The sequence below is a fragment of the Diadema setosum genome, chromosome 16, assembly GCF_964275005.1.
Source record: "Diadema setosum chromosome 16, eeDiaSeto1, whole genome shotgun sequence".
Taxonomy (NCBI): domain Eukaryota; kingdom Metazoa; phylum Echinodermata; class Echinoidea; order Diadematoida; family Diadematidae; genus Diadema; species Diadema setosum.
Window position 1 is genome coordinate 17529104 of NC_092700.1, and position 12695 is coordinate 17541798.

The 12695-nt window shown below is 37.9% G+C and overlaps 1 protein-coding gene across 1 annotated transcript in view; it reads right to left on the reverse strand.

Moving 5' to 3' along the window:
• LOC140239638 (uncharacterized) overlaps positions 1–10296 on the reverse strand; it is a 56314-nt gene extending 46018 nt beyond the window's left edge. Inside the window, exons 1-2 of the mRNA XM_072319468.1 lie at positions 10285–10296; positions 5845–6382 (exon numbers count right to left, since the gene is read on the reverse strand). Coding sequence (XP_072175569.1) covers positions 5845–6382; positions 10285–10296 — 550 coding nt within the window. The remainder of the gene's footprint in view (positions 1–5844; positions 6383–10284) is intronic.
• Between the last annotated feature and the right edge of the window lie 2399 nt (positions 10297–12695).

Genomic DNA, 12695 nt, shown 5'->3' on the forward strand with positions numbered 1-12695 from the left:
AGGCATGCGGACAAACTGCGGACAATACCAGGAAAATAGAAAGGTATAAATTTGGCGCTGACTTTGGCTTTTCCTCATTTGACTGCTAGCCGTCATTGATGCTCCTTGTTGTGCTTCCTCAGTAGCTGCTGGTATTATATTGATATGATTGGTCAATATTATTTTACAAATGTGACCACCAAAAGTCGAAGAATAGGATTGTCTGCATGTCGGCTGACGACTCATTTTTTTTCTTTTTAATTTGTCTCATCTGGGAGAACAATTTTTTCTCTGCCTACAGTCACATGGATGATATTCGCAAACTTTTTGAACCATATATATATATATATATATGTAAATGTAAATGTATGTATATATATATGTATATATATATATCATGTTGATAAGGTAGTCCACGTGTTGGCAAGATTAAAAGATAAGTAACAAAACTGCAAGTTTATTCACCAACGGCTTATTTCTTCACAAGAAATAAACTGTTGGTGAATACAGCATGAACTTTGTTGCAGTTTTGTTACTTACATGTATATATATATATATATATATATATATATATATTCTTTATTCCCTTTTTTTTTGACCTGTGCTTTATCCATCGTGAAGTATATACATGTTTTGTCTGATACTTCTGTAGAGCATGCCAAAATGATCCTAATCATTTATTTTGTTTTTCTTTCTCTCATTTTTACCCTTGTGCATCTCTAACCCTCTCTTATTTTGATCACTTTTGAACATTTTCAAGTCCGAGAATTTTTTTTTCATGCTTAGAGCTTACTAGCCTATTGTCAATGAAGTGTAAAAATGGGGAAATATTTTCAACCTGCTTTAATTTCCTTTTTTTTTGGGGGGGGGGGTTCAGCTGGGCTGTCAAATTGGACAATCGAGTTTATTTGCAACTAAAACAAAAAGAGAAGAAAAAATATTAGGTAATAACAACTACAAAAATTATTCAGGTAATGAATATTTCTGAAATGATTTGTGATGCTTAATGTGCGTACTTAAATATATACACTCAGCAAAAAACGAAAGAAAGACAGAAATTTAACACTTTTTCGAGTTCATGATTTATTGCTTTTTCTCTCATTTCACTTGAATTTTGAAGTGACAGAAAATTCTTCATTGTCCTCCATCATCTTTAGCTTTCATTGTTATTCTGGGCTTCAAAGATATTACATTGTAATGAAACCACAGGTATATCTTTGCAATTGAATTCATGCTTTTTAGTGTGATGAATTTGTCTTTTGTTCTAATATGTTGTATCATTAGAAAGCATTTACGTATGAATGACAACTTGTTCATGTTTATATAATACATTAATATTTAGCCAAAAATTCTAGGCTTTTTTTCTGAGTGTACTTCCACCTACTTTTGTGATTTTTCAGCTGGGCTGTCACATGGGACAACCTAGTTTGTTTGCAAATAAAATACGAAAACAACATAAAGGAAAATGTACCATAGTAAGTAATAGGAACCAGGAGAGTCACTCAGATGAAAAATAATTTCTGAAAAGATCAAATCAACACAAACTTACTAGGAAGTTAGGGGGCTGATTTCACTTCTTTCTGGTTGCTTTTGGCACAGTCTCTATACTACCTTCTTCTTTGCCTTCTGGGACCGGAAATTCCTTAGATTTACCTGTTCTTCATCACTAGATGAAAGGTGTGCCTGTGATGGGGATATTTGCATGGGGGCCTCGCCTCCCTTCTTGCTCATTTTGCGTTTCATTGGCATGACGCTCGCGGAAACTGTCGACATTTTCGTGTCTGGATCACAACATTTCCGCATCGGTTCCGGACACTTGCATATATAGATCCGCATCGGCTCCGCGCTGTCCTAAAACATTCCTGATGTCTTCCGCTTTCATTCGCGAAGCTTCCCCACACCGCGGGATTCTTTCCGGAGCGTGTGCGGAAGGAGCGGAAGGGTTCCGGACAAGCGGGACATCCTCAGGACATCGTCAGGACAAGTCGCCGAAGGTGTCAGGAGTTCATTTCCGCTTCCAAATTTTGGTCTCGATCAAAATTTGGACGCGGAAATTTTTCTCTCTCCCGAAGGCGCGGAAACGCCCGGACATGTTTAGGACAGTGAGCGGACACGTTCAGGAACGTGCGGACAGGTTCCCGAAGGAGTGCGGAATACCAAATTTGCATTCCGGAGCTTGTCCGCGTCTTGTCCGCTCCCTAGTGGACGCCTGGTCTAACATGCAATAGGTCTGTTCTAACTTCTTACATTAATTCTCATACCTATAAACCTCAACCTTTCAAACAAAGGTAAGAAATAATAGGTATCATTTATTTTTCCTATATAATGTTCTAAACCCGCTCCAATGTACTGCGTTCAAATGATTTTCAAATATTTGTGAAATAGCTCATTATACAACACCTCCATCTATTTCATAACCAGCAACTGCAGGTTGCTGTCAGCTCATGACCAGATTGTATAAGTGTTTCTTTAAACTGCGATGAGCGAACGCCTTTCTTCCTGGTGGTGTGTGCTCAAGTGAATCGAAGGATAGCGGTCTATTTGTCGCTCTGGTACACTCTAAATCAATCGTTTAACCCTTACACGACCACTGACCCCTAGAGCTTACTAATACTGTCCAATACTGTAGGCGGCAGTCTTACCTCTGGCTGTAAAATAGGGTTAAGCCATAAACTAATTAGCTTTCGGAAGTGGGAATAGACAGCCGCGAAGGTGTGTACAATTTGTACAGTATTACTTTGGATTTTTTTACAGACCTAATCACAAACATTGTTGTCAATTGTTCCACGAAACGAGGAATTTTAGGGAAAGTAATTGGCTTACTGGGATGTAAAGCGTAACAACAAATCAAACAAAACATGCTAAGCTCGCGCACGTCTTTTCGACCGTCGAAGATCTACTGCGAAGAACGCCAAAATCAGACAAAATGCTGCACAGATTTATTATAGTCAATATCGATCAATAGGTACAGGAGTCTTGGTGATCGCTTCGAAGATAAAGTCTGAATACAAAACCTAGTATTGGCTCTCAGTAGGTTAAAGAGTTATGTGCAACATAAAATGACGTACCTAAATGGTTATCACAATGTCACTATATTTCATGCTTCATGAGTACGATTCGTCATCAAGTGGCTGGGAATCTCCATAGCATGCGCAGGTTGTTCATTATCTTAACGCGATCCAAGTATATAAAATCATTAAATAAAGATTTGATCCACACTTTTGCCGACATCATAATGCGAGTTAAAACACAGATCTGATTTAAATTTGTTTGTCTAATAAGACAAAGTTTAACTTCTCTGTAAATGTACATCGTTCGTCAAACATGAAATGTAGTGCAATGACATAGGAAAAAGGTACGATGTATTTCTCTATAAAATGTGCACATAAACAGTCTCTTTCCAGATCCACAACATTCAGAGCTTCAATATGTCTGCTGAAGATGGCATATACTATGCTATCAAGTTACATATTAATTCTTCAGACATGCTTGATCCACTTTGTGGAAAGCACAAAGCGGATCACTGTTCTTTGTATTTTTCCATTGTGCATAAATCACACACCCTACGGAGGCAAAAGGACGAACATTTAAAGCGAGGTTTTGTAGAAGGTCTGGGTGTAACGCGATGGTCGCATTTGATGAGTCTTGAATAGTCATTGGTCGACCTCGAATCTCTGACGTCATTGTTATGTTTTGGACATTCCGCATTCCGTAAGTCGGTCCAGTTTCTGCAAGTTCTTTAGGAATGCGTATTTGTGTGTCAGGATGTTTGCGTGTATAGCATGTGTGGCAAGTCCAGCGTGAAAAGGAGGAGGCAAAAATAACGCAATGCGATTGAGTTGTTTGCGTTTTAATTCAAAACCTACGTCAGCAGTGTTCATTTTTAGTATGCATTTTCATCTGTTCTTGCAAGACAAGGATACTAGATAAACCATATACTAAAGGGAAAAAAACAACCAATAATCGTCGCTTCCACTACACGAATCATCCAAACTCAGATTTTCTTACTTCCAGAAGTGCAATATAAAACGAGTGTGCTTATGGATCATGGCAAAAAAAAAAAAAAGTTTTGAAAGCAAACGTAAACAAAAATATGGAACACAAAACACACACACACACCCAATAACGAAAAATGACATAGCGTCAACTATAATAATGCAATAGTGTGTAGTTTGTGCACTTCAGCATAGAGGGGAATTCGCCTTTTCTCTCTTGCCAACTTTCTCAGACATATTGTGATTCTGTATGGAGTAATGCGAATTCAAAATGATTCATACATGTGCAGTTGTATACTTGAGATTCAGGCCAAAACTAAAGAAACAATTTGAACATGATTGCCTAGGTGTGCTATTATGAAACCTTCAAGCAACATTATAAAACCTTTACCAAATATTATGAGATTGTACATTAATGATGCTTTCAGGATGTAAACGATCAAAATGAACATGATAAATCATTATTCTAGCATATGTGCTTGGTCATTCTCTTTTATTTTTGATTCAGGGTTTCACAGGGGATTAACAAACACCAATAAATTGATACTAATGTGGGATGTTATCACGAAGGCTTGGTCATTTTTCGTACAGTGACTGTTGATATAAACATAATGAAGTTATGGTTGCTGTAAAGATTCTACATGAATGGTATTGCATGTATTCTTAATTTTTCATTTGGCATGATTAATTCTCTAGAAAAATGTTAGCTTCATCAATATCTCATGCATAGTGAAATGATTTTAACTACAGAATGCTTCGGAGGAAAGACCAATTAATTTGTTGCACCATGCATCACGATTATGATTGCAACAGATTTCCTCCCATACAAATTCAATTGCCTTTACAGATTCTTGCTTTAATAAGATTGAACAGTAGCGTGTTTTTTCTCTCTTTTTTTTCCCATAAGAAATATCTGAATTTGTATTAACTCAGCATGCGTTACATCAGCTATCAGAGGACAGAAGAACTACTAAGAAATTGTCAGAGATATAAAATCCACGCCTTTCATAAACAGTGGTATTATAGCTGATAGTAGAGTAGTATGACGACGTTACTTTTTGGACATTTAAGACTGCATGGTGGATGAAATAATGTGCGGGTCATATCAACCCATTCCTAAAACATTGATGTCTCAAGTGGCATCCATACCAATCGTGCTGGAAATCACTCAGTCTTATTTTCCATTGGTAGCGGGTCAATATAGAAGAAAATAATGAAATAAGAACGAGGTAATCCAAACATACCTCAACTCGATAAAATTACTCACAATCTATATCGGAGAGATATACTTTATATATTCAAAAGGGGTTCGCAAACGTTCTGTAGTCTGAACTGGTAAGGATTAAGTTTTCATGCCAAAAGGTCATTTCACGGCTATAAAAAAATAGGGGGGGGGGAGGGGAGAGAAGAAGAAGATCTTGATACCACATCAAATGCTTAGAGTAATGAAATATAATTTGTCTGTATTTGTGTTGCTTTTCACAAATACTTAGCAATAGAAATAGGGACTTCTTGGTCTCATGCAACAGAGAAAAAAAAAAGAGAGAGAGTAAGGAGTGAGAAAATTATGTTATGCATAATTCTTTAAGCTTAAAAGGGCATAATGAAGTCATCTTGGCTTGGTATTGTAAAGTGGTAAAGTACTTCATTTATGTCATTATTATTTTGATATCAAAACAAATGGAAATGATTATATGATGTATCCCCACACCTACACTCGAGTCGAACATCCTCAACATATCTCTTGTCGTCAACAGCATCCGTATAGTAAATGGTAGTCGAAATATATTATAAGAATGATAAAACTCTGCTGGACTTATGCTAATGAGCTAGCTACCTTATACTGAGATTAAAGGAGAGAACAACTTACCGAAGAAGATGAGAATGAGGTAGATACCCGTTCCAATAATTAGCAATAATGAGAGAACCACCAGGGCTATAATTGCATTTATTGCCAACTTCCGAGTCCTGTTCTCTTCCTTATCCTCTTTGATTTTATATTTTTTCCCTAGGACGGGGTCCTTTTTCCTCGTGACCCCCATGTCGGTGGCGTCGAAGCCCGCTCGGGGTCCGGCTGGTGTGTCCGGCAGCGCGTCGCTCTGCGCCCTGCGCTTCTTTGGCGCCGCGGCTGTCCGTGACTGATGGCGCGCATTCCAATCGCCTCCTTCGCGGGCGCCACGTCTGTCGAACAGTTCGGCGGGATCCGCTCGGACTACGTGCTGCTTACTGTTATGTCGAGTTTTCTTCCTGTCGAATTCCCAATTGGCACGGTACACCGGCTCGTTGAATTCGCGAGCCCTGCGCGACTCTCGCTGCGGAGCGGGGTAAAACGATGCGGCATGATATCCATTGTGAACGGAGAAGACGGGTCCACCAGACGTGGGATCTCCGTAATAATGTAGCATATTCTGGGAAAATATAAAACACAAATACAGATTGTTACATAAACAGAGAATATATTATGTATCATATTTCATCGTTATTTCTACTATTATATGTCTGCTACTACTACTACTACTATGTTTGTGACTATATTACTACTTCTGCCACCATAAATTACAACCAAAACTAATTTACTGTTACTATCGCGACAACTATGTGCACCATTACCACATCAGTTTGAATAGTTTCCCTACAAACGTCACATTTCCATGCTAGATTCCTATTCCATGTTCTCAATTTATGCAAAATCCACTTAAACACTCTTCTGGCATATCATAACAATGGTATAGAAGTGAATATGCGTATACACCAACGGAGCGCATGCAATATGTACACTTACTTGTTGGCAGGCAGCTAGGGAGTGTTTAGTGTCGGCACAGTAAGGGGGAAAAAGTACGATGCGTATCACTTGAATTCGAAAGATCGTCCATTCTATTCTATTCCATACCAGACTCTAATCCTCTCACCAGTTCGTGGTTACGTGGACTTTCTTTGTGACGTCCTAACACATAATATAGGCTACTTATGCCTGGTTTTTGTTCAGTGTTGTTCTTGTTGTTGTTGTTGTTTTGGTGTTTTGTTTCTTGGACTAAGTGACTGAATAATACGGTATTCTACCTATATATGTACGCACTTCTGGGACAAATCCCTCCTTCGCCCACCGCAATCTAGCGCTGTACTCACGAAACATGATTATTCCAAATCAACACAGATTCCTTGATACGAGGTCACATTCCGCGGGAAAGTAAGTCATCGGCTGACCACAAAATCATTACGTCACATAAGCACATAATCAGACACGGAACTATAGTTCTAGCCAGTCACTTTACAATAGTGGCATAAACCTCGATCTTCCTTCACTAGAAAAAAAAAAACAAAACAAACCGACACTGTTTATTAAAAAAGAAGGGTAACTGAAAGCACTTGTGTAAAAGTTATCGTCAGCGAAAGGTGTTAATCTGTCGCTTGAAATATACACTAATAGGAGTTAATGCTGTATAATCTTTAATTCCTTGAGATGTACAATGGCTTCGGTGTATTTTTACGACAAATCCCACACCTATATACATCTGAATAATCATGATTTATACCTTCGGTAGGTAAAATGTAATAATTCTCAATCAAATTCCATATTTACTTTGTTTAGTCTTCAAATCGCTCTATCGGTCGGGGGGGGGGGATCATACTTATCGATAAAGAAGCAAATGTGTGGGGTGTATTCAAGAACATCGTCTGGAGGACAGAAGACAACATCTATGCCTCATCAGCTTTTACAAGCTCATCCATGGTGAACTTGACCTAGATCTCCACAAATACGCCTCAAAGAAAGTAACCAGGCTACGGCGGACACACGACAAGCAGTATGACCCCGTATCGACCCTTCATCTCCACAAGCCAGCTAGCACACTCATTCTTCCCAGATGTAATTTCCCTTTGGAACAACCTCCCAAAAGAAATAATATTATCCAAGAGCACAGAAGTCTTCAAAACCAAACTAAAAAAGTCAAAGCTCTCATAAAATAAAAGAAACTTGTGCTACCACTCTCGTCAGCCCTGAGTTACCCTTCCTAGCGGAGGTCTTCGGGGATAACAACTACAAGGTACAAGGTTTTCCTAATATTTTCCCACCGGTTCGGATGAGTTGATACTCCTACGCTAACATTGCGGGACAATGAATATCTACACCAATCTATCATTATTGTGGAGGTCGTCTTTTGTAATGTGGAGCCTTCGCATGAATTCATGTAGATGAGTAGAGAGACTGGGTCTCGGTCTCGTAGTTGTTACAATTTGTACATTTCAAGGTCTATCAAACAAACCAACATTTCATTTCATTTTTCCTCTGAGATAATAAGCTGTATCCTGTATATTAATTGGAAAGAGTAGGCCCTAGTTTTCCCACCGATTCGGATGAGTTAATACTCATTATACACTGATTAGCAGCCAAGCAAACACTGTAAGGAACATATTTACGGAAGCAAACACTTTAAAGAACATATTTACGGAATCAGTAATCATAAGAATTTATAACAACCTCCCCCGCTGTTTGGGTGAAGTATAATGAAAGCATTTATCATGAAGTATTTTGTCACACTTTATAGAGAGTATGCATAAATCGGGTAAAAGCAGATCTGATAATGAATATGATTTTATGTTAATGATTAACAATATTATTGTGTACCTGTCTGTATGTGAATGTTCGTGCATGCGCGTGTGTATATGTGTGTTGTCTGTCTTTCTGTCAGATCCGTCCGTCTGCATGTCTGTCTGTGGGTGTGCGTCTGTCTGACTGTAGCTGCAAACTTGTGCATTATGTATTTACTCCATGCTATGTCTACAGTAAAACATGGATGAATATAGCGTAAATCACATTAATAACATTGATCATGAACAAAGCGGATACACAAGTTTACTCTTCCCAACATTGCAAGCGTGTGAAGATTTCCTTATGTTACCCCCCCCCCCATCCCAATAATACCCCAGCACTTGCAAAATTAGTGCAAAATCCTTAACAGGAAATGAATGTTGTTGTTGTGTTTTTTTAATGAAATAAAAGAAAACACGAATATTTCAAGATTACCTCAGAGAGGTGGAAAAGCTTTTTTAAAAGGATATTTGGGCATGACCAGATTTCGCACGCACTGTTGGATATAGGTCTTGATTTTAATGTCATCTCTTGCTCAGATTTTGAGAAAATGCTAATGCAACAACTTAACCATGTGTAAGAACTAGACATAGTCTCCCTTACATTTCAAAAGACGACTCCGAAAAGATGCTAATTCTTTTATATTAATGGGACTACAGTTCCAAATCTGATTGTTGGACCCTGGGTGATAACATCTGTCTAAGGACTTGCTATAATTCTGTACATACCTACAACATGTGGAGGAATCTTTAAACCAGATTATGCTAATGATGCTTATCAAAGTATCATAAACAAAAATCTTTTAAAAAGGAGGCTTACTGGACAATGTTTTATTTTACTCGATATCCGTTTTCCTTCAAATCGCTTTAACAGCGAAACACTTAAAGATCTTCTCATAAACTGGGGGTCCGTTAATTCTTCTTCTTCTTCTTCTTGTTATTATTATTATTATTATTATTATTATTATTATTATTATCAATATTATTATTAACACTTTAAAAATCTTCTCATAACCTGGGAGTCCGTTAATTCCTCATCTTCTTATCATTATTATTGTTATTATTATTATCATTATCATTATTATTATCATTATTATAAATTCTACTTCTCCTTCTTCATCTTCGCTATGTAGTACATGCCTCCCGTCTAGTTCCTACCCTTACAGTTGTGCTGTACACGGGTATTCATAGGTCTACAACACGTCAATATTATTTCAATAAAGTGTATTCATTATACAGTGTGATAAAATTAATGTTTAATACTTGTTCCCTCTTTCTACGGACCATGAGACTCGAAACGTTTTCAAAATTACAGAAATGGAAACATTTAAAAACATAATGCAGAATAACAAATTTTAAAAAGTTATTAAATCATTATGGCGTAAGAAAAATATGACAAGGAAAACTCCTTTCTCCAGATAAAAATATATCAGCGTGATCCATCACTGAGCAGTCGAAACCTTCAAACGGAGGTTGATGATTATCCAGACAAGGTATGAAACAACATCCAACTGAATTTTAACTTGATGCACCCTGTTGTTGTATTTTATGGGATAGTTCAACCTCATGATATAGTGATGTGTGTCGACACCATCATGCAATTATAACACGTACACAAGTTCGCCTGTAGGAATATTCAGCTTCGAAGGACACAAGGCTACTTGAATAAGAACAACAGAAGAAATATCATCACGTGCAAAGGTAATGTCCATTTTGCTCTCACCTGTTTAGCCATTGGGATATATGCCTGGCGTCCAACTTTCTTCACAATTTATGTTCGTCACGCCGGTCCAAATAAGTTCCACCCTTTCATGGTATCCTCATGTAAGCAAATATTTGGCGGAAGAGAGAGTGTATGTGGAGGCGAGGACAGCAACTACAGAAGTCTCTCAGCTTTTACTTCCTCCTCACGCGATAATCGCACCCTTTGAATCATTCTGCGAGCATGTAGGCTTCTTTGGAAAAAGGTAAGACAGACATCGCTCCAGAACAATAGTTGCATACAACGCCCGTAAACAACAACAGAAGTGGGGACAGGGCCCATTGTGCCAAATAGCCGTGTGTACCGGAGCGAGAGGAGGGCCGCGATACAATGTTACGTAATCGGACACAAAAAAAGGGAAAGAGACTTGAGACTTGTTCGACACACTTCTGAATTTACTTCCAAGACGTCTGTCAGTCAGTCATGGTGGACTGGTCACGCTCAATTTAACCCTCATCATTGTCACCATGAACGATGTAACACGTGAAATATTGATGCATTCCTTGTTGAAGGCATGTTCCCAACAATCGAGGCCTATCAAAGGCGCTATCTCTTTTAATTGGGACAATTATGACTCAAAGTGTGAAAGAAATCTCGAAGTTGCTATGAATAGTCCCCAGCAGCCCGAGTTAAGATGATGGATCGAGCATGATTGCCATCAAGGATTCAGTTCAAAACTTGCGGACATTGGAATTAATGATGTTTCTCTGAACACACTCGAGTCGTCCTTCTGTCAAGACAGGCACAACAAGTGTAATTTCAGCTTTAAATCATTAAGGCAGAATGTTCATTCGTTGAAAGTTGCTCCCTTGAATTTCTCAAAAATTCTCTCTTTCTCTCTCTTTCTAAAATCCTCTTCTCTTCTTCTCCTCCTTCACTGTGTTATTAGTGAGCTATTCAACGTTTATTTGATGGAAATTGGTTTTCAAATGGCTGATATATCCAAAAAAGTGATAATAATAAAAGGCGACAGGCCACGCCTTAGTTATCAGGATCTCTTTGTTTCACCTTGTTTTGGATATCTCAGCCATTTCAAAACCGATTTTCATCAAATAAACTGTTGATAGGCCTACCCCTTAGAATTGCATGCTCTTTGACATCTCATAGAGTGGTTTCTGAATATCTCGCAAAATGTTAAAAGCTAAGTCCTCACCTCGACCAGAACTGTACACACCCTTTAAATCTGCGACGCGAACGCTATTTAAGACGAAGCAGACTCTGGGGTTGGACAATGCTGGAAATATACGTAGCTGTCTCGCGCATGTGCGAACACATTTTTTTTTTTCGACCTACTTTTAGCGTCGTTTTTGCGTTCGCGTCGCTGATTTAAAGGTACTGTTTATCATTGGGAGCAGTGGTTTAAAAAAATATTCGAGATATCACATTTGATGCATATGTGTAGCTCAATTATTACAAAACATCCTACTACATGTACAGTATGTAAAAATTTCACAATAAACCAAAAATATTAGAAGATATCAATATTTTCCTCAGCTAACTATAACTGTAGACGGTTTAGTCTAGTAATATTTTTATCACAGCTGTTGTTAACAATTTGTTTATCTTTAACAATACTTAACATTAATCATACTGATCCAAATTTTCACATTGGCTGTTTCTATCCCCGACTCACATTTTAGAACTCCAATGTACAGATGTATTTTGAAGCACTAAAGCTGGGTTTTTTGTTTAATCTGCAAATGGTAAATTATGCCTTTGACGCTCGCTATTATTATCATCATTTTGCATTGCACTCACATCAGATCCACTTTCTAATAGATACTCCCCTTTCTACGACCTTTTCCAAATTAATACTGCACTTAAGTATATTTGTATTACAAGAGCTCCTCCCATGTCTGCGGTACACGCTAGTATTATGTGATTATTTTCTGTATCAGAATACCCCATGAAGATTCGAAGCCATAGCAGTATTTATGCTCCTTGATGCAATTACAAGGGATTATACATGTACATTGTATTTTGTTTCAGTTTAGGGCCTATGTATGTCTATATAAAAGTATGTTCTCATCTATGGTTCATGAAGATTAACATACATTGTACATCTATTCATATCGGTAGAAATCAAACTCTTTATATACAATGCATTTTAATTAGAACAAGGAAAAGTAGAAATTACGTGGTGCGTAAAATATGTCCCCGCCGGAAGTAGCATTTAGTAGCAAAATGTACAATATCGGTAAAAAATCAAGGTCAAAGGTCAAAGAAGTCAAAGGTCAAAATTCTGTGTAGGAGTTTTCGATGAAGCCCTCACCTAGTGCCATCACAAAAAGCAAACGGAATCAAAATCGGGTTAGAAATGGCAAAGGAGTAGCATTTTGTAGCCAATGTACAATATAGGTCAAAAATCAAGG